The sequence below is a fragment of the Eumetopias jubatus genome, unplaced genomic scaffold, assembly GCF_037043125.1.
Source record: "Eumetopias jubatus isolate StellerSeaLion01/CBP00866 unplaced genomic scaffold, mEumJub1_p1.0 scaffold_1, whole genome shotgun sequence".
Lineage (NCBI taxonomy): Eukaryota > Metazoa > Chordata > Mammalia > Carnivora > Otariidae > Eumetopias > Eumetopias jubatus.
Genome location: NW_028274807.1, coordinates 91377995 through 91403803, shown reverse-complemented (window position 1 = coordinate 91403803; position 25809 = coordinate 91377995). Strand labels below are relative to the sequence as shown.

Sequence of the window (25809 nt, the reverse complement as noted above, 5' to 3'; positions counted from 1 at the left end):
AATGAGCCCAAAGACTAATTTTTCCAGTGTGTGAAATTTCAAGGTAAAAATTATGCATGCTAAATTTTAGTCCATATTCTAAATAGGAGATATGTGAACATGGTTAATCTAACTTTTGGGTCCAAACTATTTCCCCAGCCTTGCTAAACTAGAGTGTGTCTAGTCCCATTCTTGAGGAAGCAAGGTTTCCAAGTCGAGTCATGGTGATAACCATTAAAAGTGTTCTCTCCATAGACCCTTGACAGCAAAACAGATTATTTTTCACTCTTAATGCTACCTCTAGAAACTCTGTAACTAGCTATTTTCTCAAAGCCTCCTGGCCTTGAGGAGTTACTTCTTAGAGTTCCTTCTTAATTTAGTCTCATTTCTTAATTTGATAGTTTTTTCTTAATTGCTCAAATTCTCCAGAATTCTTTTCTCATATCTTTTTTCTTATGTAAACTCTATGCCCAACGTGGGGTTCGAACTTACAACCCCAAGATCAAGAGTCACATGCTCTACTGACTGAGCCAGCCAGGTGGTCCTCAACCCTCTTTCTTGTTGCACCTCAAGAGTATCAAGTATGGATGATTCTTCAATATACCTGTCTTTGGTTGTAAACTCTCCTCTGTGTTTCCTACATGACTCTATCCAACAAATGTGCTGCTTTGCCACCTGCCTTCAAACAAAAAATGTCCCAAATTGCAGTTATCCATTTACCTCTAAATGTGCTCATGTTTCTGAGCTGGTGGCACTTTGATCCTTAGAAAATGCTTGTTTCTCACTTGCCACCAATGTGTAAAAATTTTCCTTCCTTCCTTGCTTCCTGGCTTCCTTCCTTCCTCCCTTTACTTTGGTTTCTCTTCTTTGTACTAACTATTGCTCCCCTGGATCTGCCCTTTACTTTTCTCACCTAGATTATCACAGGTATAACCTCCAAATGGCCTCTAGTCTTTTCCCTCTCAGATCTGCCGCTAAACCAGTGGCTTTCAATTATTTTTGACCAAGTTCCATGGTTAATAAGTGTATGTTACATCACAACCAGGACACTTTCCCTGCCCCTCAACACACACAGCTAGAGAGCACACACTCTCTCTCTTCTTCCTATCTATATTTTTATAGGTATATATATATATGTATATATAGGTATATATAGGTATATATATATATTTATATATTATATATATTTATAGGTGTGTATATATACATATATATATACACACCTAGATATATATCAGAAACCAAAATTTCACAACATAATACTTACCTTCCAATATTCTATGAACTCTAATATTTCCTATTGTACTGCATTCCTATTCTATTCTATTCTATTCTATTCTATTCTATTCTATTCTATTCTATTCTATTCTATTCTATTTCTTTCTATTTCTATTTCTTTTAAGCATAATGATAAGCACAACCCATTAAATTGATTTCACAACCCAGTAATAGATTATAACCCAGAGACTGAACACTATTTTTGCTCTCTATATACATTAGATTGATATAGCAAGAACAAAAATCTGACTCCATTGTTCTCCATATTAATCCTTTTGGGAGGCCCCATGTTGCCTACTGGATAATGTCCAATATCTTGAAAAGGCATGCGTGTCCCCCTGGCAAGCCGTCAGCTCTTCCAGCTTCATTTCTCCCCATTCCACCCTACACTTTCTACCCTGGCAGCACTCCACTCCTTCCTATTTGCCCTGGAGTTTTCTTTTTCTGGTTTTCTCCTATCCTCATCCCCCTGGCTGCTTTCCTTTAAAAGCAATACTTGAGTCATGGTAAGTAAAATGTGTATTGAAATAAGTAGTGAGAAAGTGACACCTAATAATTTGTGGTTGACTTCTTGGTATAAATTACCCCACAAAAATCAATAATTACTTACTCATAGATTGGTATCATCATCATCATCATCGATTAAAACAAGTACTCCAGAAATCGTTTATTTCTGTATATAAAATATACTTTGACAGTGGCATTCATGTATGTTTGAATCCCATGTTCTAGGTACTCATAACGATTCATATAAAACAAGGACACCACACTGAGACAGTACAATGAAAATCTATTTCTCTTTCTTATTACCCCCTACCTAACTATATCCTATTCTCTGATAGGAACAGCATCATCTTCCAGGTGGAAACAAAGCCTTCTCTATTTTCTTGAATGTCAAATGAGGCAACAGAAGAGTTAAACAAATAACTAGAGGTTGAAATAAAAAATTTACCCTGCCGTTCTTCTAGATAATCTGAATCAAAAGAGTAATCACAAACACACTCTGCATTACATTTCTGTGAACAAATTCAAGTGGATCTCATCTACTCAGCACCTGCAGAATCTGAACATCACAATGTATTGTGTGTGAAGGCTGGAAAGGCATGGAGAAAAAGACAGAGGATTGCCGTTTTTAACTTTATTTGGCTTTGGAAGCCTTGCAATAAACTTGGAAAGTTGGACAGTGGGAGAAATTTTGGGCAACATTATCTAATATTTGGATAAGAATCATCTTTGTGTGTGTGTAAACCTCAACATGGAATGTTGGAGTGTAAATTTCCAAGGAATACATTTTCATGATAAGGATATTTAAATGTTTCTTGATGTTTTTTAATAGTCTTAGAATGTTTAGATATTACTTCTCTTAATTCCCTTTAAAAAAACACATAAGGGTTAATACCTATTGTAGGTGATTTTAAAGGGGAAGAAAGTGATGGGCATTTTCTATGCCAGCAGTTCTCAGCTGTTACCTGCTCAATTAAATGACCTGGGAACTTAAAAATACTAATGCCCCAGGCATGGTCATTGTCTGAACTCCACAGTTGTATCAGACTCTCTGAGGGTGGGTTTAGGCATCTCTTTCTCTGTGTGTGTGTGTGTGTGTGTGTGTGCGTGTGTGTGTGTGTGTATTTAATAGCTTCCCTAGTTGGTTGTAATTATGTCAAGAATCTATGAGGTTCATAATATTTTTATATGGAATATAATTTTTCTTTCATTTGTAAAGTGATACAAATTATAGTATAGTCTTCCTTATTGAAAATGTTCCTACTCCCCCCTCCCCCCTATACTCCACCACTATGGGAAAACTAAGTTCTTACTGAGATAGTAAATGCCTGCCTTGTAAGCCTCACTTGCCCCCTGTCCCACTCTTCTCCTTTTTGATTTTCCCTACATGCCTCCCCACAAGCTCTCCTTGTTACGGGTGCTGTGTGCAAACCAGAATTGCTGCTCCTTTCCTTACTGTGTCAATGGCAGCTCTTATGAAGGAAAGGGAAGCGGGGCTTAGCAGGAGTCAGATGACTCAGGTGTGCAAGGGGAGCCAGGGCCATCTGGATCAAAAGTTTTGATAATAATCGGGGCCCATCAAATAGAGGGATGGCCTTAGACATTTTTCCCATTTCCCCTATCTTTTCTAATAATTCTCAGCCTGAAAAATATTGTGTTCCTTTAATCATCAACTTTCCTTTGTGTAGCTTAAATCTTTTAATCTTTTTGATTCCTCTGGGTTGGGATTGATGACCACTGAAGTTAATTAAATTACACTGAAATATGTAGGAAGGCCTAAATGTCCACTTAAAAGACACATTTCAGAAAAAAAAAATCTTTAAGGATATAAACAATAACACACTAAATTAAAATTTAAAAATGCATAACCTGAAAATGCAAATGAAGTCTTAGAAGGCAGGCAGCAGGCCCTATTCTTTGTTTATAATCTCTGGTTCCCAGAGGGCAGGAACTAACTTTTACTTGTATTTGTATCCCCTGCACTTAGGACTGTGACAGGCTGAAACAGCTAGTAAATGTTAGTGGTATTATTATACTTTTTTTCTTATAATGGCAAATCCTGCTTTTCTAGAGATTTGTCTTATTTAACTAGTGTTTAATTATAGGGATGTATCTAATTTTATTATTTTATTTTTGAGGTTAAGAGAGGTATTTCTTTTGTGTTTTCCTGCTATGTAAATTTGCTAGGGTATAAAAATATCTTTTATCATTAAATACTTATTAGTTATGGTGTCCCTGAATAGAACAAAGATGGCAACAATCAAGTTAAAAACTGAAATGTTTAATCCTGAACAATGAAGTTCAACAGTCAGTTTATACCTGACAACTAAGAAAAAAAATGAAGTATTTCTAGCATAACAATTTGTGCATTTAAGTGAAAGTTTGTATTTTTTGCAGGAAGCAGTTAATAGTTCAAAATAATGTTTGATTTAGATCACTGGTTCTGAAAGGGGGAACAGAGTGGAAAACATGCATTATTTTGGCCCCTTTCTTTGAATTTCAAGTATTGTTAAAAGAAGGCTATAAATTTTTAATGTTAAAGGGGAAAAGGACACAGATTAAAACAATAATGATAAACACTAAGTTAGGCAAAATCTTTTGGAGTACTAGAGTTTTAGGTTACATACATACTGTTCAGGGAAATGAGGTACTTGAGAAGTATAACGACAACTTGTACATGAATTTAGAATTCATCACATTTTTCAACAAGCAGTTCTATGTGGAAGTACATTGTGGTTGGGCATTAGTTATCATTCCTACTTAACAGTGTTCTAAGGAGTTAAAGGATGTTTGTTGCTCAAAGTCACATAGCATTTAGGAACCAGAAATGGCATCAAACACAGATTCAGTGTTCTGTCACAGCTCTGGACCCACATGGCCACCTATGGCTATGTGAACTACATATATGAAAGTGGGTACCGCTAATTTGCTAGAGGGACAGTGGCAGGCACTTGTGAACGTGGTGTAGCATAAATCCCTAGACCAGCAGTTTGGGAGCTTATTTGAAATAAGGTATCTGGTGCCCCATCAAAGACATAACGCATCAGAATCTGCTTTTTAATAATATTCCTATACAATTTTTATACATTTTAAGGTAAAAAGCAATAGTGTAAGGAATTCCACATATGAAATCAGGGCACCTGAATTCAATCTCAGCCCTGCCACAAACTCGTTGTGGTACTGTAAGTTGTTTCAAACTTTTGTTAACTTTTTAGAATATCAGTTTCTTTATCTGTAAAATGGAATTGATAATATCTGCCTTTGAGGTTTGTTGCCCTGCTTATTTGAATAAGAGGGCCTGGATCCCAGCAGGAGTTTAAGAAATGCATACTAAATCCATATGCAAATCCACAGATGTTTAAAGACAGCACAGGCACTCCGAGAGTTTGGTGAACTCTCGATTTCTTGATTATATTGCACTAAGAACTATCTTGTGTTAGAATTGATTTAAATTAAGCTTTCTGGGATGTCCACATTTTCATGCCCTAGAGATTTGCTACAGAATTATTCTCAGCAGAGCAATTATAGGTGAGGCTGCCCTATAATGAGATATCTTTGCTACTTCATTAAATAAACCCCCCTGGATGGGCTCCAAAATGGACCTGCCTCATACCAAATTCCATTACACTGGAAGTAATCACATAAGAAGGCCCTGGTGCAGGTTCAATCATCTGGATACATACCATTTACCATAAAGGGAATGTGTTCTAGAACAGTGATTCCCAAAAGCGGGTTCTCAGACCAACGCTTTACTGATTCAAGGGGAAACAAAAAAATAAAGACAATTTAGTTAACTTTTCATAAAATTAATATATAACCTATTTTTAAAATATTCTTCATTCTGAGAGTGTACCCTTTCTTTTTTCTTTTTTAAAAAGATTTTATTTATTTGAGAGAGAGAGAGAGCGAGAGCATGACCTAGAGGGTGGGGTGGAGGGAAAGGGAGAGAGAGAGAGAGAGAGACAAGCAGACTCCCCGCTGAGTGTGGGGCTCCATGTGGGGCTCGATCCCAGGACCCTGAGATCATGACCTCAGCCAAAGTCAGATGCTTAACCAATTGATCCACCCAGGTGCCCCCTGAGAGTGTGCCCTTTCTATTTTCTATCCCTTTGGCATTAAACTGCTCTGTATTTTTATAAAATAATGATGATAGTAGATTGTAATTTTTGTAATGTTCTTGCAAAATTCAAATACAATGTAAATCCTCTCCTCCACCAACTTTTTTTTTTTTAATTTACAGGTCCTTGAAATTCAAAAATTCTAAACCATTGTTACAGAAATATCTCTTAAAAGGAAATTCTTTCTTATGAAATTAGTGAGGGCATAGAGCATTTTTTTTTAAGATTTTATTTATTTATTTGACAGAGAGAGAGAGAGAGAGCAGAAATAGGCAGAGTGGCAGGCAGAGGGAGAGGGAGAAGCAGGCTCCTCGCTGAGCAGAGAGCCCGATGTAGGGCTGATTCCAGGATCCTGGGATCATGACCTGAGCTGAAGGCAGACGCTTAACTGACTGAGCCACTCAGGAGCCCTGACCATAGAGCATTTTAAGTTAAGGAAAAAAAAGCAAACTGAAGTTTCAACTGAAGGGCAAATCGTTTAATGTTGACATACCAGATTACAATGCTCCTCAAACTACAGTGTGCACAAGGATAGCTTTCCTGGCACAATCCAAAATTCTGTGTTTCCAACAAACTTGGAGTAGCAAAGGCATAGTGGTTTATTGGGGAACCAGACCACCCTGGTTCACCTTCTGGTTCTACCACTTCTAACTATTGTCCCTCGAGCAAGTTATTCAACCTGTCACTTAGTTTTTTCATTAGTAACAAAAGAATAATAGTCCCATCTGTTAAAAAAAGAGATAACAGGCCCCAAATGGAATCAGTTGTGCTATGCCCCATGTCAGCAGACCGACTTAATACCTAAGCTAATTGCAGTTTCAGCCTTCCAGGAATATAACCTTTAACCAGTCAACATGAAACTAGTCTCCATTTGTTGAAGTTTGCTGGTTCAATCCTTTCCCCAGTCCCCAGTTTGTTGGTTTTTGCTGGTATGTAATGTACACATGAGGTAAATGCTAACTGCTAATGGGAATCTTAGAAACTAAAAAAGCCACAAAAATTGGTGGGCAAGAGTCAAACACTTAAATACTGTTAGAGCACTCATTATGTAACTCAAAGGATAAGTTAGTTATCCAGAATGGGTTAGATTGACACTAGGGTCATCTGCCAACTTCAAGAAAATTTCTGTGCAATGAGGTATACTGTAAAACATCACACAGTTCTTAGCCCAGCAGCACATCCTTTTCAGGCATTAATTTGGCTCTGAGAGACCCAAAGGCTAAGCTAAAATGAATGAATGAATGAATGAATGAATGGTAAAAAATGGGATCCTTAAAATCCAGAGAGTTAAGTGTTCCACCTTCTAGCATACAGCTTATTTTATGTCTAAGAGCTATGGACACAGAAGCTATAAATATCTATAAAAATGGCACAATCTTACTAAAAACAACCTAGAATTACAATGACCATCATGGTCTTATTTAGATAAAATTGTTTATTTAAGAAGTACACTTAAAAGCTAGGCCTCACAAATCAAACAGAACAGGATACCTATCTTAATTGGTATATAGAAGCTTCCAAAAGGCTTCAAGACTCTAAAATAACTTTATTGAAAGTTTTGTTACAAAAGGCTAATGAAAAATTAAAGACACAAAATGTATCTCAACAACACCTAGGTCTCTTCCATTATATCTTCCTAAAAATCCATCATCAAAACACTGGCCCAGAAACTGATGTCTCAATTGCAATCATCTGGGACACTGGAAAACAGATTGTCCTCAAAGGCCCTATACAAATTCTTTAATACCTACTCATATGCTCCCATATCTACCTTCCAAGGAAGGCCCCCATATGGACCCCTCCCCAGATTGATGGGACTCACTCATTTCCTGGTAAGCTGCTACATTATTCCCTTAAACAGCTAAAGGAAACTAAAATTAAATTTAATGAATAACCTTGCCAAATTCTAGTAAATATCAGAGCTACACTCTCCATTTTAAACCCCAGTCAGAACCTGCAGATGGGATCCTGGAAAAACTGGCAGAAGCCAACTAAGGGTGAGAATTCTTAGTAGATTCAGCTTTCCCAGCTCTCTGTCTGTAGTACTGGGTAGAGAGAGGAAATTAAAATATCTTTTGCACCTTCTTTGGGGACACCTTGTAAGTATAAGGGGTTGTTCAGTACTGTCAGAAGTATTTACTGTTTGTCTTGGCTAACAGCTACAAAGTAGCTCTGTGGTCAAAAATTGGCCCAATTGCAGAGCCTGATAAGAATTTATTTTTAGGTTTCCTCCCCTAAGCCAAAATGAAACTCTATACCCAGAGAGAAAGAAAAAACCTTCTGAAGGCTTTGAAAAAGAATTTACTAAAAAAGATAGTGTAGTTAAATTGGTCGATCAACCCTTGGTGTCGTTTAGGCTGTGAGCCAACTCTTTGAGGAATTGAGAACAACTGTCCTTATCTCACATATCTTTGCAGCACTAAAAAATGCAGCTCCAGAGGCAGCTCAAGGTTCATCTATTCCTTTTTAACCAATCCTAAAATCTCCCCCATTTATCTCAAAAGACTTGTACATATTGGCCTTAGGAAACCAAAGTCCTTCTTGGAGGAACTTAGATTCTTTCCCTGTGCCTTTGAGATGGAAACTCTTATCTGAGCCATCTCTTGAAGTAAAAGTTTCAGGGAGGTAATTCTTACTGGAGGAAAAAAATTGGGGGGGGGTATTTCCTCTCTCCCTCCCTTCCTTCCTTCCTTTCTTCCTTCCTTATTTTTTTAATAAACTGCTCCACAGCTTCCATGAGTTTACTAGTCAAGGACAAATACAAATTTTAAGTGTCTTCTCCACAAATATTAGCAGAAAAAACTTTAGCCATATGAGCAGATAAACTTAATTTATTCCAACTGTTCTTTTATAACTAATGAATTTTACATTATTGTGCCTGTTTTATGGTTAAAATTTTTAAGTGAAACTATAAGGTCTCTATGTCTGTCTGCGTGTTTATGTATGTCTATATATGTGTATTGTAGATATGTGATATTTTTCTACCGCTGGATGGATATTGTCAAAATTAATTTGTAAAAGAGCTCTATTTAGTTGGTTTAAAAGCAAGGGCTTATAAGGACTGGGTATTCAAAAACTCTCAGAAATATAAAAATTTAACCCAAATGATTTTTAAGTTCACATGATCTAGGATTAATCTTTAGTAAATAAAAGCTAATCTAAGGCAAATTAAAGTTATTAGAGTTATAATCTCTAGTACATAAAAGCTAGTTTAAGGCATATCTTTAGTGTTATTAGCATTAAACATAAAACTTTTATTCTACTTGGGTTTACTAATCAAATAAGTTCTTATTATCTCTATTAAAATGTGTTGGCCAAAAAAATAACTTAGGATGACTGACTTTGTCTAATGTCTTATGAAATTTTTGTGGGTAATCTAAACATAATTGTTAAGAACAAGTAAATTAAATACATGTAGGTAGTGATGCGGGAAACAAGGGCAAAAGAAAAATCATTAAATTTCCTTACTACCTATAGCCCATTGACAACTCCTTGAAACAGGCAGAGTGACATTCCTCTAGGGACTCAACTGCCTGGATGTTGATACTTTGCTAAGGGCAAAAGGAAATCTTAGCCAACCCCCAGGATCCTGTAAGTCTACCTTAACATATAAAAATTCCTTTGGAAACTTCCTTTATCTCTACATCCCCCCGCCCAATATATGTCTTGGCGATCATCCCCCAATAGATGACCCACCAACATACATCTGAAGGGTCTCATGACTAAACAGTAATAAATGACCTTTCCTAACAATAGCTAGCCCCCTCAGGATCCTGGAAACCCTACTTCCAAAAATACCTGGGAGGCTTATACTACCCCTAACCCCCTCCCAACTTGAAAGTATATAATGGGCCACTCCTCATGACCCCAGTGCAGCTCTTTCTGCCCACGGGTCCTGTCCCCATGCTTTAATGAAACCACCTTTGTGCACCAAAGATGTCTCAAGAATTGTTTCTTGGCCATCAGCTTCAAACTTTTAACATCTTTCCTATGTCAGGTAGGATAAAAAGTTGTTAGGTGAACTTTTCAAATAGTTTCCCCAAATCTTTATAGTAACCTGAAAGCTGAAAATTTTGCTAAACGTTCAATGATGAGTTAAGTTAAATTCATTAAATACCCAGATCATTTCCAAATAAGATAAAATAGAAACATTAATTACTAAACATAGGTTTATCCTCTTTTGGTTTCCTTTTTACAAAGGAACTAAAGATATTTGGATCTATCAGTAAACATATTTTATGCCACATTGAATAAATTGTACTCTAAGGAAGCATATGTCTCTAGAAATCATAAAATGTAAATTTGCCAATCTGAAGAATGCTGATGTAACAGTTCACAATTGCTTACTTAGTTTTTACTAAGATTAAGGTTTTAAAGGGTGAAAAATTCTAATATATAATTAAAACTACTAGAAATAATAAGGGTAGGGAAAGTAGGATGTGTTTTTTCAGTGAGGAATGGAGATGCATTTTTGTTGAGGAAAAAGAGTAATTTTACCCTAAAGAGAGGTAGAAAAGAAGGAAAAAAATAGGAAAAAGTCTGAATCTAAAAAAGTTTTAGAAAGATTAAGGAAAAGGAACCTTGGGAAAGTAATTTTCTGTGTGATCAAGTTGGATAAAATTAAATAAATTTATAAGTTTTTTAAATAAGCTTTGATATGATCAATGTATTTATCCTTAAGAAAAACTAGAACTTAATATTTTTCATCTGCCAGAAGGACAGTTTTCTTGGACTGTTGGTCTGCTCCTGATAAGAGATTGTGAAAGGTTTTCCTTCTTTACCTTTTAAGTAATCTGCCTATAAAGCAAAGATTTATGTTTTATCAAAATGATTTCCTGTGCGCTTTATCATCGGTCTTTGATCACTTTAGAAAAAAAAATTGTCCTTTAAAAATTAAGGACCCGTGTACACAAATGTGATTTAATATGAATGTGTTTTTACCTTCAGCTTATACCTTTTGCCCTATTGGTATGTCTTCTGATGTGAATACAAACCCAAGAGCAAATAATGACTGATTTTAATAAAACTTAACAAAAATGGATGAGTTGTTCACAGAGTTGAACCATAACTGGTTCAACTTTATATAGTATAAGTAAAGCATAAAAAATAAATTATTTCATCAAGCCCATTTAAATAAATGCTTCCTGTTCCTGAAATCCTAAAAGATTGAAGTTGACTGCTTTTTGGAAGCTAAATTGTTGTCTTCTGAATCATTGCTTACCATTTTATCTTAATCATTCTAAAATATTTGCATAAATTTACCTGTCTAGTTAGTGACCATGTTATGAAAACAAAAGGAGCTAATAATTTGTCAATAGTACAAGGAAACTAACATCTAAGTAGAATATTTCTAATGGGGTTATTAGAAACATTGAAAATTGTTATGTCAATTAATCTTCAGAGCCTTTCCCCAGTTTTTTTGTTTCTTTTCTGTGGTTCTATCTTTAACCACAACCAGTGTTCTGTGAACTACTATAGCCGACTTTGTACCACCCATTTAGCAAGGATTCTATATCCTCACAAGGACTTCCAAGTAATAAGCACTCTATGGGAAAGTTGCTAGTTATCCTTCAATATCCATTCTCTTCTTCTTATTAACACAACCCCTGAATATTAGGGCCATCCAGAATAAAGACCACAGTTTTCAGCCTCTCTTGTAGGGTGGTGTGGCCACATTACTAAATTTGCGTCAATGGAAAAAAAATGGGAATGGTGTGTGCAGCCTCTGTGAATTGTGCTCAGACACCAATAGGAGCTGCCATTTTGGATCATGACGTCAAAGCCACATCTTGAGGAACAAAGTAGAATCTGGAGCTCTGATGATCATACCATACCAGCATTTGACTACCTACATTTATGTGGAAAAAAACAAAAACAAAAACAAAATCCTCCCTTGCTTTAGACACTGTTATTTTGGGTTTTCTGTCACTTGCAGCCAAACCTAATCCTAGCTTACATACACTCAAATATTTACTGATGCATCTGTCTTTCAGGTGTGATCCTTAACATTATGCCTTGGTCTCTGTCATCCATTCTACCCTACTTTAAGGTATGTTAGGACCTAATGAAAAGCGAGAGATGCATTAAATAATACCTATAAACAGCCAGTATTGAAAAAGTTAAATTTATGAGAAGAAAGGATTAAAGAGGTTAAAAATCTTTTCTATTCCCAGCAGCTCTGGTTTATTCAGAGATATTCTAGGTAAAATTTCAAAGTTAACTCCCAAGATAATTAGACAAAAGCTAGGCCAGATGTCTAAGCTAAGTTTTGGTCTCAAAATAATTACCTTTGTTAATTACCAGTAATTAGTGTCAGCATCCAACACTTTCCTAAAAACCTTTGCTGGGGGGTGGGGGAGGAGTGGAGAGAGGTGGAGGAAAGAGGGAGAGAGAGAAAAAGAGAGAGAGACAGAACACAAGAGAGAGTCAGAACAAAAATATTTTCTAGTACAGTAATATCTCGGGGTTATTAAAACCAGACTCAAATTTTTTATAATTTTGAACATTGGGTTTTATGGAAAAAACAGATATTTTCTTCCAGTTAATACAGATAGTTTTTGCTTCTACCTAGACTTAATTTGAAATTTATATCCTTTCTTACTTTATGCTTTTCTTTTTTTCATTTCCAAAATGATTATTTTTTCTTCATCTTTAAAATTATACCTTTAACCCTGGTCCCCCACCCTAAAAAACTTTTTCAGCAGAAAATGGCCTTAGTAGAAGATCTCGGAGTTCTTCCTGGAGCCTTTCTTTAGCATTCTTTCCTCAGCCAGAGGCTTCTGGTCTTTAGCTCAAAGGACAGCATAGGACTCTCAGTGGTTTGTGGATAATTTTTTGGCACTTTCTACATAGCTCACAAGTTTACATAATGCATCACTCTTCCCTTCTTTGCATAGACAACCCTTTGTGAGGACAGAAGTATTTATAGATGCATCCATTTGTGCACTACTTCATCACTTCATATCTCTTTGGGTCTCCTTTTCTGTGTTTCGAGTTTTTTTTTAAATATTTAGGGACACCATTGTCTGGCATTATCCATTAATAATTCATTGTGGATATAGTAATTTTAACTTTCAAGTAACAGTGGAAATAATACTTTACTCAATACTAAATCTCTACTACAAATATCTCACACTTAACTCCTGCTCATGCCTCTGTCTCATGGTGGATCCATTACACCTTTACGCTATCTCTATTTAACTGTTTACTGGTTTGCCTCCCTCACCAGATTGTTAGGGGGAAAGGACCACATTCTAACTCATGTTTTTCTTTCTCCAGGAACCACCAAGCACATATAGAAAGCATTGAAGAAAAGTTTTTTGTAATTAATGAAATATGCAGTAACCAATATTGTCAGGTCAGTATGACTTTTAGTGACCCACTTTGGTCCTTTTATAGATTCAGTGAGTCATAAGATGGAACAATTTTTCCCACTACCTATTTTATGTTTTAGTGGTGATTCCCAAGTTTATTTTAGTCCATGGGCTATTTCTTTATGTCATAAACAATACTGACCAATTTACCTGCTTGCAGAGAGAAAAATAATTATTTATAAAGCTCACTACGATGGGAAGGAAAGTGAAGTTTGATGTAAAGTAAAATGGTGTTATTTTGTTTTCAATAAATATCAGGCACAAATTATCAGCCCATGCTAAACAGTAAAGATGGTTGCATTTAATTATGAACATTACATATCAGAAGGGGAAAATTCATATACTCATTATAGAGAGAGAATCTATATTCTACCCCCAACCACTGTACTAAAACTTTATGGCTTTTATAGGTATACACCTAAATTACAAAACCAACCACATTTTTATATGTTACCATTCACTGTAGCATTTGTTAACAGAGAAAAAGCATGAGGTATGCTTTTGGGGTGATTTCTATATGTCAGGTGCACACAGACATATAATTTGCGGGTGTATCTTACTTGCTTTATATAAACTGGCAATTGTATAATCCTGATATCATTCAATATTTTCACTCTATGATCACTGTTTATTAGTATGATCAGAGCTGCTCAATGTAATCACACTTTCCATTTCACACTTTCCTCTCACCAATCTATATATTCTTTAATCCCGTACCTCCAATGCTGTTCTGAACTGTCCGGCTGCCACTGCGTATTTCTTCTGTCTGTAGCAAGAGCTAGCATCCTTTAAGGCTACCTGAAGCCATTTGTCAATCTGAGGCAGAAAGCTGAAATTAGGTACATGCAAAGGGTCTACTATTTCAGCAGCTCGGCGCGTTGGTCGAATCCCAGTGGACATGATGGACTCTACAAACTCATAGCTCACATCCTCTTCATCGATGTAGACCAACTTCACCTCCACATCCATGATGTTTTTTAAGGGAATGTGAGGCAGAGGCATGGTGATCAACGTGCTGTCAAGTTCTGTTATCTTTGCCTCTTTCTTTCCAGCTGGCTTTTCTTCATTTTCTGCCTTCCTTTTAAAGGCCACTTTCTCTAAACCATTACTTTGTTTTTCTTTGATGCTCTTCACCATTTTTATTCTTTCAACTGTGATTTCTACCTGTTTATCTCCACAGCTTTTCTTAACCTCTTGTGACATTTCCAGGATGCTTGGTTGGTTTGCTAAGGTAGACATTTTCTTGCTTGTGTTTATCTTTGGAACAAGCTGATCAGGACAGACCCTATTCACTGTAGTCTCCAAATTCCTACTGCTTCCTGAATCCATTGATTCCCCCCCCTGAAACTCCTGTAAGGGTGAGAAGAAGAAAAATAATTAAAACAACATTTTGAAGTTCCAATGGTTTAAAACTACAGTCAAATTAATTTGAAACACTTTTTTTATTCATTATGGGAATTTATTACCTTAAAGTAAAACTCTATGTACATTATCTGCCGACAGTTTTACTAGAGAAATGTATGTTTCAATCTCAAAACTCACCAAGGATTTGTTGAAAACACATTTAGACAATGTCTTTACAAATAATAATCTATAGCTGAACAACACTGAATGAACATTTTTATGGGGTGTCCAAACTCACTGAATAGGAAAACCTTATACATAGGCACTGAGGACAAAAAAAGACAAAAAAATCCATCTCAATATTAATTTCCTTGGAAAGGCAGGTGGTCTAGAACTCATTATAAAACACTGCTAACCTGCATAATAGACTTGGGAGGCTAAAGAAACCACAGCTGCTTCCTTTGAAAAGCTTCTAGAAATGTTGTAAATACAATGTTTCCTCTATTTATTTCTTCTATTAGTAATGAAAATCTCAAGTTTAAACAGCTTTAAAGATAACTATTATTCAGAACTGATTTGATAGCAGAAGAACATGACCTTCAACCTCACATTAATGTGGAGCCACTTATTCATCTTGAGTCTACTGTATTAATATTTTTGTAGCAATGGTATCAATGCTGTACTTACATAAAGATGAGACATTCTTAAATCATTACTGTTCAAAAAATGTAATAACCAATGGTCTTTTGATTCAAAGGCATACTATATACTATCTCTGATGCTAGATTAATTTCAAAATATAAAATGTCCTAAGATTTAATAATTATGTAGTATGGTTGGTCCCTATTTTTTAAAGACTCTTTTACCCATCAGCTTTTGTCCTAGAAACAACTCTGTAGGGCATATAGGAATAAGAACCACATTTTCCAAAGAAACTAATAGATAGAGAGGTTAAGTTACTTACCCATATCATGCTGTTGGTCATTAGTTTTTCTAATCTCTGTATAATACAACCTGGATTGCTATTTCCTCCCTAAGACTTCCACTCACTACTCCTAGCCTTCTCCACTCTCTTCCTCTATTAGCGTGTTATTCTTTGCAGCTAATGGCAGACTTACATCAGAACACAGAGAGAAAATGCAAGAAGGGCTGAGGATGACAATAGGATAACAATGACATAAAAGCTAACTTTCTTGCTTCTTCTCATCTACCACAAGGACAGTACCGGACTGAAGATAAAGTCTTGAGTAGCTTCTCAAAACTTATGATTTTATTGAAGTTGTTTACTTGTTTGTTTGAAAGACAGCAGTTTGCTTATAGAAAACCTTTAAAACACCCTGAATTTTGACCCCGTAATTCTTTTTTTTTTTTTTAAGATTTTATTTGTTTATTTGAGAGAGTGAGAGTGAGAGCCAGAGCACACAAGAGGGGTGAGAGAGCACGAGCAGGGTGAAAGGCAGAGGGAGAAGCAGACTCCCCACTGAGCAGGGAGCCTGATGTGGGGCTCCATTCTGGGATTTCAGGGTGATGACCTGAGCTGAAGGCAGACGCTTAACCAACTGAGCCACCCAGGTGCCCATGACCTGGTAATTCTTAGGGAAAATGAAGGAGGAAACAAAACTGTATATATGGCTGTAGCCTTGAGGCACTTTTCTCCCTCTACCATTGTACATTTGTGTCACCAGAAAGGGCTTAGGTCAAACATGGACATATCAAAAACCCTACTGTGATGGTCCAGATCTCATAGGAAAGATCAAGTTTCAATAATTCCAATAATAGCAGTCTTGGATGTTAATTTGCAAAAGTTTAATATTAGAATATTTTCCCAATGATTTATACTGACATATTAGAGTTGTGTGTCTATCGGGGAAAATACCTAAAAAAAATAAAATTTTTGCCAGTCTGTATTATTCTCAATATTGAAGAAAATAACCATGACTGGGAATCACAGGACCCATCAACACAACATTACTTTTTGCAAGGCTCTGTTTTCTTTTCTTCTCTTAGAATTATGGCTGGCATCCAATACATTTTTTGGACCACTGATGTGGCTAGTCAGAGTGGTGAGGGGAAAACTGTCTTAGCCATCACTCTAGCTTATATTTGATCTTATACCATATAGGATTTGGGTTGAGTAAAGGTTAACTTTGGTCCTTGAATTAGGATCTCTGGTGGATGGACACTAGGGAGACACAGCTATACTAGTATTTCTTTCAATAGAGGAGATGCAGAAATGGAAGTAGCACAACTCTGACACCCCACATATGCACTAAATGGTTTTTTAAATGTTCTATGAAATTTTCAGGAAAATTTATAAAACACAATGTGGCTAAGTTCCAAATAAAGATGGATTCTTACAAATACTATAGAAATTATATTTATGTTCCCCTCTTGGTATAATGCTATCTGTGAAGCAAAAGAGATGTGAGGCCGTTGAAACTCGTTTAAAGCTCCAAATATTTGATCTTAAGGATTCATATTCATTCTTACAATAGACTGCAAAATATAAACAGGAATTGCTGGGATCTACTCCAAAATTTTCATGGTATCTCCCAGGTATCTTTTCTAAACTCTCCACTTTCAAGAATCAATCATTAAAATGTATCAGAATATCTATAGTTGGTTGTAGTTAGTAACATTTTTGGCATCTATAGCAGCATTACCTATTTCTTCTGCATTTATTTCACACTTCTAGAAAAATATACATGTATAAATTTATCTTTATGACCATTTCTTCTAGAAGATAATTGCTCTCCCTCCCTTTCTCTCCCTGCCCCACCCTTCTCTCTCTTCCTCCCTCTATCCATTTTTTTCCTTCAAATTCCCCACTCCAATCTTCCCTCCCAAGTCCTTTTTCATTTCAAGAAGGAAGGTTTTATTGTTTTTAAGAAATAGGCATCTGAGTATTTTCTGCATCAGTCCTTAAACTATTTATAGAAATCATAATCATGAGTTTTGTATAAGAAACAATAATAAAGGAGGGAAAAGTGTACATGGTACACAGAGAACTCAGAAGGAGTAAGTTTGAGGGCAGATGTTTAGTTTTCAAACATCTGGAAGATTAATTATTCCAAATTTAGACAAGAAACAATTCAGGCCCCCTCAAAAACCCAGAATAAATATCCTAATGTCTAAAAGCGGCCTAAATGTGCAGGCTGAAAAAGTATGGCTGAACCCAATCAATATTTATCAATGTTGGTTACAAATCAGGTGACTTCATCTTCAGATTTAGAGCCTGTTCTTTATAAAAATTGTTGCATATCTACAGAAGGGTTATGCAACTGCTCCCTTACAACTTTTTAAAAAAAATTATAAAACTCCACTCAAATAATCTGGAATTCAAGGCCTTTCACCGCCTAGGCCAGTGCATATTTCCAGACTTATTTAGCATTCCTTCTATAAACTGCTCTGAAGTCAAGTTGAACTTCTTGTTACTTCCAAAAGATACTGGTTTCTAGGCCTGCTAAGAGTTCTCCATCTTACTGTTCCCACCTCATTCTACTTGTCCAAACCTAGCTAGAAGTTATCCATCTCTCCCACCTCAGAATACCTATGGTATTTAAACCACTTATTTTCTACATTGCAGTTATGCATGAATGACTTATTTCTCCCAATAAGCTCCCTAAAGGCGAAATATGCTTTACTTATCTTGACATTAGTTTGGTGCTTTGCACAGAGTAAGCATTCAATAGATGTTGATCAATGTGGATGCTGTGAGTCAAAGGCTAATTTACACATTTTAAGAGAAACAAAATTAGATTTTTATAAAGATATGGCCTGTAACTGTGCAAAAGTTGTTTCTGAGATGTTTTGCTAGTTTTTAAAAATTTTATTTTAAATTTGACCCTGTATAAAGTACATTTTCTTCTTTGATAGTTCAAGTGAATCATGTACCAACTAGATTTAAACTATCAACCTCTTCATGTTTTTAAGTCAAGTTGATTAACATGACATTAGTCAGTGTTCCTGAGGCACTAAGTTATACTTTAATCATTACTTCAATAAAAATACTTTTAGAGAAAACTATTAGACAATCATTATATATGTCAAAGAAGTATTCACTGATAACATTCTGTAAAAATGCCCATTGTTTAATTTAGAAGACAGCATTGTAAAATTGATTTCCTCATAGAGACATGCCTTAAAAAAAAAAAGATCTCTGGCAAATATTTATATGAAACATTAGAACAATTTCCAAGGTTTTATACTCAATACAGGTATAAGAAACAAAGAGAGGTTAATGTTCAACCATTTCCAGGGAGTAACCATTTAAATATATCCAGTGAATTTTCAACACATTAATTTTTTTCTTCAAGCATTTTATCAAGCATTCTGTTCTATGTGTTAGTTTCCATTGCTTCACCAATACAATCAGTGGTTTATATGGCTATTAGTACTACAAATTATTTATTAGAATTTCGATTAAAATAGGCACCTCAAACATAGGCAATTCAGAAAAAGAAAATCCTTAAAAATGTGCTCTCTGAAACATTCAACATCACAGTTGCTATGGTTTTCTTTCTTAAAAAAAAAAGAAAAGGATCTAATTTTAACTTGCTGTTAAATGTAACCAGAGAAACATTATGAGAAAAACCATCTTGCGTGTTAGTCCACTAGTACACCTTGGTATTTTTAAAAATACATTAAAAATATTTCTTCAATTCAATAATTATTTATTAAACACCTACTATGAGCAACAAATTGTAATAAGTAATATAAAGGAAACTAAAGATGACCAAGACAGGATCTTGGCATTCTAGAGCTCATAGCTGGAGATAGAGGTGGAGTATGGGGAGGAGAGATGTATAGATAAAAAAATTTATACAGAGGTGACACTCTCTTACTACACTGTGAACTACTGGAGAAGTGGAAATGTGTCACAATCCTTTTACTAGCCTATGTCTAGTTCCTTCAGAGCCTAGAATATAACAGGCCCTCAATGCACATTTGTCATTCAAATGAGTGGGTGGCTGAAGTGAGTACTATGGTAGCAATAATGGACATGCTTCTGTGGAAAAATGTGACTGAGACAGTTTCAAGAGATTTGCTTTTTAGAATAGGCAGAATGAAAGGTGTACCTCTGCAGGCAATTTTCTTTTTTATCCAAGTACCCCATAAGGAATAGTTCATCATTATCAGAAGGGAGAGTAAATTTGGCTCACAAAGCTTGTTAAAAAATACGAAATAAAACACACTATGTAGTACTATATAAATAATAATAGCAGCCAACAGGTACTCCAAGTTTACCAAGTTATCTCACCGGATTATCCTATGCTTCTCACAACTCTTTTGCATAGCATTACTGCCCTCATTTTTACTAATGAGGAAACCAAAAGATTGAGCAACTTGAAAGAGATAGCCAAGAGAGTTTACCCTATCTAAGACTTGAACCCAGGACATCCAATGTCAAATTCCATACCTTTTGAATGATAGGATTATAAATTCCTCTGCACTGCACCATCATTCTATTGGAATTTGTATTTCCCCTACTTTTTTTTTTAGTTTAATAACCAGGCATTTAACTTTATTGCCTTTTTATTGCCTAGAACTCCATTTAAAATGGTAACAAAATGAATTGGCAATTTCTGGTTAGCAAGTATCTGAACCAAATTTTTGTTGAGAAAAGCATTAGATTTTAGATTTAGTTCATTAGCTAGTTAGTTGCAAGTATAAGTGTGGCCTTGTTATATTCTAGCAGTCATTCAATTCAGAAAACAATGATGTAGACATTGGACATTAAACTTCCACATGAGCAGATTCCAGGAATTTCAAACTTGAAATTACCAAACAATTTACTGATCACTACGTCACCAAATCGGAATAATGGCATTAAAGCAATGTCCTTCTTTGTATGTGATACACTGTGAATATCTGCCACGTTGCATTGGAGAAAGTTTTAGAAAGGTGGTTTCATCAAGGTATTATGTAGTAGAAAGAGCATTCATATTGGAGTTGCAAGAAAGTTTGAGTTCTAGATTTATTGTCTATTAACTGAGTGTTCTGGGAGAAATTATCCAACTTCTCTAAACTTTATTTTCCTCCTCTGGAAATGGGAATGATTGGATATGCAAGAATTATGTGAGAATCAAATGAGATAATTTATGTAATGGAACATAAATTAAGAGAAGAGGTGAGGTAATTATACAAACAGCATCCCTGGAAATCCCTTTGCTTTTTCAAAAGCGAAAACCTTTTGTCTGGATCCCATGTCTCCATCCTCTCAATGACTGTGCTCTTGCAATTATCACCTTTCCATATCCCCTCTTCCTTTCTTGCTTAATCCTGTTGATATGCACACTAACGTAGCAATACTTTTAAGAAAAACAAACAAGCAAACTCCCTTGCCTCCACATCTTCCTGCCACTAACCCCTGTTGCTTCTCCCATTCACTGCAAAATGACTGAAGATAATTTTTTATATTCTCTGCACCTGTTTTTTCATCACATAGTCTCTTCCCAAGCCACTCTCTTCAGGCTTCAGTCCCTACCATTCCATTAAGATCGCTCTTGTACAAAGAAATAATAGGGAATATGGTCAGTGATATTGTAATAGTTTTGTATGGTGACAGATGGTAGCTACACTGTGGCAAGCAGAGCATAACATACAGAGAAGTTGAATCACTATGTTGTACACCTAAAACTAATGTAGCATTATGTGTCAACTATATTCAAAGAAAAAAAAAAGAAAAAAAAAGAAAAAACTTTAAAAAGGTGGCTCTTGTACTGGTCCTCCATGACTTTCCTGGTGCTGACTCTAGGCCCTCATCTGCCAGACCTCCCAGCAGCACTCTTCACAGGTGACACTCTCTCAGCACACGTTTTTCTCATCTTCTATGACACCATGCTCTTTCTATTTTCTTATTATTTTACTGGCCACTTATTCTCAGTCTTCTGGGTTGGCTCTTCCTCTTATATTCCACCTGAGAGCTGGAGCCACTTGTTTTCTCCAACTACATTCTCTCCTTAGGTGATTTGTCCAGTCTTATAGCTTCAAATTCCATCAAATGCTCTTAACTCCTAGCATTACAACTCTAGCCCTTACAGACTCCCTGAATTTTAAAATTGTAGACCCAAATGTCTATGTGACATCTCTACTTGAATTGTCTAATTTGCATCTTAAAATTAAGGCCAAAACAAATCTCTGCATTTTCATTCCCTCAAATAGCCCCTTCTAGTCTTCCCCATTCCAGTATATGCGCCACCCCCCCACCCCCGATCTATCTGGTTGGACAGAACTTTACAAGTTGTCTTTGACTCCTTTCTTTCACTTACCCCCCATCCTCCAATCCATCATTAGGTCCTGTGGACTCTTTCTTTCAAAGTTCCACCTCTTTGCATATCCATGACAATAACTTCCTCCAGGCCCCAAGATCTCCTGTCTACATTATTACAATTTCTTCCTCATATAACAGCAGTCCAAATCATCCTTTTAAATGAAAATCAGATCCACTTTTCCGCTTAAAACCTTTCAAGGGCTACCCATAACACCTAGAATAGAATACACATCCCTTATGCTTCTGCTCCCTCTGAAAATTCATTGCAACTTTCCTCCATTTTCTACTATGTTCCAGCCACCTTGCTTTCATTCTGTTCTGCTAATTTAGCAAGTACATTCCCATCTTGGAGCCTTTGTACTAGTTGCACTGGAATATTTCCTTCATTGTGTTTCATGTTACTCAGATCAAAGCTTAAATGTCTGTTCCCAAAGAAACCTTCTCTGATGAATTAAAGTAACCACCCACCCCCAGTCATATATCTATTTCTAATCTCTCCATATCATTTATCACAGTGATGTTTACTTACATATGTTTCAGGAGTATCTGTCTTCCTCTACTAGCATATAAACTCTGTGAGAGAATGCATCTTGTATACCTAGTTCATTGCTATATATTCAGAATGTGCTTGACATACAATACGTACATAATAAATATTTGTTGATTGAACAAATGGAAGATTGTATCTTATTGCACATTTAATGAAGAATTCAAAATTATCTTTTTTTCCCACTTGCTGCACCGCATTACAAAAGCTTAGACAGTTTAGCTGAAAGTCACCTAAATAGAAGGCAGCTTTTTACAAATGGACTTCACCATTGAAAGCTTTTCCAGGCACTGTGGCATCCTGATTCTTTTCTTTTCTTTTCTCTTACTTTCTTTTCTTCCCTTTCCTTTCCTTCCCTTCCCTTTTTTCTTTTCTTTCCTTTCCTAAAATTTTTATTGTTTGCTACTTTAAGTCAACAATATTTATGACACACCAACTCTTCTTCTAGTCTCTTCTAGTTTAATCATTGTTAGGGAATAAATAATTATTTTCTGATTCTTTGTTGACATAAAGTATGGCTCATACAGAACCAAAAGCATTAGAAAAATAAGGCTTTTTTGGTAAAGGGATAATGATACAACTTGCTATCTTTACAAGTGCAGTCCATGAAGACATGTCTATACTTCTCTAAATTCTTTAATCTAATTTGTTTGTAGAAATAATAATTCATTTGCTGTGGCAGGAATATAAAGGCAGGGGAAGTAATATTTTGGTGTACCTCGGGGGGCCTGGGTGGCTCAGTTGGTTAAGCGACTGCCTTTGGCTCAGGTCATGACCTCAGGGTCCTGGGATCGAGCCCCACATCGGGCTTCCTGCTCGGCGGGAAGCCTGCTTCTCCCTCTCCCACTCCCCCTGCTTGTGTTCCCTCTCTCGCTGTGTCTCTCTCTGTCAAATAAATAAATAAAATCTTAAAAAAATATTTTGGTGTACCTCAGAGACCTTTGGCAACACTTTTTAAAAGTTTATTTGTTTTTTTAGTAATCTCTGCACCCAATGTGGGGCTCAAACTCAAGACCTCAGATCAAGAGTCACATACTCTTCCAACTGAGCCAGGCAGGCACCTCAGCCACATTTCTTTTTGAAACATAAATGCAATCATCCTGCCAAATTCATGGACATCCTGAGAGACCATTCGAATTTTGTTCTGTTTCTTTGCAAACGTTGCTCTGTTCTTTTATAATAGTGATCCAAGTTTCTATTTACTTACAAGGCTGAGGCTATTTAGGTGTGTAAAGAAATTCTTTTCCCTTTAACTTTGGTCACCTCTTTAATTCTGTTGGTCAGTTTTTAATTTTTAGATTTTCACATTTTATTTCTTAAACTATAACTCAGAATTGTAGGAGGAAAGCCTTTTAATATATTCAAATCTAATCTTATTTTGCTGATGAAGAAATGGAATCTTGGGCAGGTGAAATGACCTGCTCATGGCCACACAGCAAATCAGTGCTTATAAACCATATCTTGCAGCTCTCAGAATCCTTTCTACCTCACCCCATGCCTCCTACCACTACACAAAGCGAATTGTTGTCACAGTTGCATTTCCAAATGAAAAAACATATATTGGATACTTCAGGGCTTTGTTTACAGAGTCACAAAATTAAACAGTAACCATGAAGATTTCTTATCTTTTGATCTACACTTTAAGTTACTTAATTGTTCTCAAGCATATTTTAAAGTTAAATCTACCTAGAAGTGGGAAATATATCTTAAAAAAGCAAAACAAAACAAAACAAACCCAACTTTGTATTGGAAATAATTTTGTACTTATGGAAAAGTTGTAAGAATAATATTGAGAACTCTCAATTGCCCTTTATCCATATTTGCCAACAATTTTAAACATTTTGGCTACATTCGTAATTCTCTCCCTAATGTATGTGTGTTTGTGTGTTTAGAGTAGTGTAGACAGGTACAGACAGATACACACACACATATATACGTTTATTAGTTATTCTTTCGGAGTCATCTGTGAGTAGGTTGTGTACATCATGCTTCATTACCCCTTATTACTTCAGTGCACATTTCTTATGATAAGTAATATTTATCTTATGTAACACAATATATTTATCAAATTCAGTGACTTTAACACTGATACAATACTGTTGTCTGTCTAATCTACAGTCCTGATTCCAATTTTGTCAGTTGTCTTGATAATGTCCTTTTAGTATTTTTTCCTCCAGTATAAGATTCAGTCTAAGATATGTATTGCATATAGTTGTAATGTCTCTTCAGTTTCTTTTGCTCTGGAACAGTTCCCCAGCCTATTTTTGTCTTCCATGGCACTGGCATTTTTGAACAGATTATAGAGTCTACCTCAATTGGGGTTTGTCTGATATTTCTACATGATTAGATTCAGGTTAAGCATACTTAGTCAGAATACTACAGAATGATGTTGTGTCTTTCTCTAGGTATCACATTTGAAGGCACACAAAGTTCACTTGCTTTTCTTTGGTGATGTCTGTTTTAATCACCTGGTCAAGATGTTAGATTTCCCTATGGCAACTTAAAAGCAGCCTCTGGGGAGACACTTTGAGACCATGCAATCATTCTCCTCCTCATCAAACTTCTCTCTCCCAATTTAGCATCCACTGATGATTTTTGACTGACCAATCTTAATGATGATGATTGCAAAATGGTGATTTTTCTTTTCCCAATTTACAGTATTACTATAATGCTTAGACAGAGGGTTGACCAACACTAAAGTATTGATAAAACCATGTTTAGCCTTTTTCTTAAATACTCTGTTTCTTGACTTTATATATCCTCATTTTTTAAAAAAAGTAAAACCTGTGCTTTCAAGAAATACAAATTAAGTAAAAGTGTACAAAAACATTTAAATAATAGAGACTGCTTTATTTTAAAACATTTTAAAATATGAAAACTGAATTTTGAGCAATGGAAGGGAATCACAGGGCACACCTACTCCAATTCCTTCATTTTGAAGATAAGGGCCAGAGAGGGCACATCCCCATTTGGTGGCAACAGTAACACTTGAAGTTGGTCTGTAGGCTCTGGTTCTAGATTTCTATCACATCCACATTACTTTAAATGTAATTGACATTTATTTGTTAAGAACATAGCGTCTTCATTAGTTGGAAATAAAAACTCATTGCATTAAGTAGGCAAGATAAGGGTAGATTAAACAGTGGTGACTTTAAAGAAATCTACCTTTTACGAATTCATTAATTCATTCAATTATTCATTCATGATTGATGAAGCATCTACTCTCTGTCATGATCTGTGTCAGCATGGGATGCAATGTTGAACCAGAGATCACCTCTACTCAAAGAGTTTATGATTCAGTGGAGATCCTATTAGTATTCACCAGAATCCTCTGAGGCCTCTTAGGTTCCAGGACCCACAGATTTGATTTACTAGGTCTGGGGTAGATACATA

General features: G+C 35.8%; 1 protein-coding gene across 1 annotated transcript in view; it reads right to left on the bottom strand.

Annotated features, from left to right (window-relative positions):
* Window positions 1-14590, bottom strand: part of SPATA16 (spermatogenesis associated 16) — a 197219-nt gene extending 182629 nt beyond the window's left edge. The window contains exon 1 of the mRNA XM_088019245.1: window positions 13970-14590. Within this exon, the coding sequence (XP_087875371.1) occupies window positions 13970-14581 (612 nt within the window). The 5' untranslated portion in view covers window positions 14582-14590. The remainder of the gene's footprint in view (window positions 1-13969) is intronic.
* Window positions 14591-25809: the final 11219 nt, after the last annotated feature.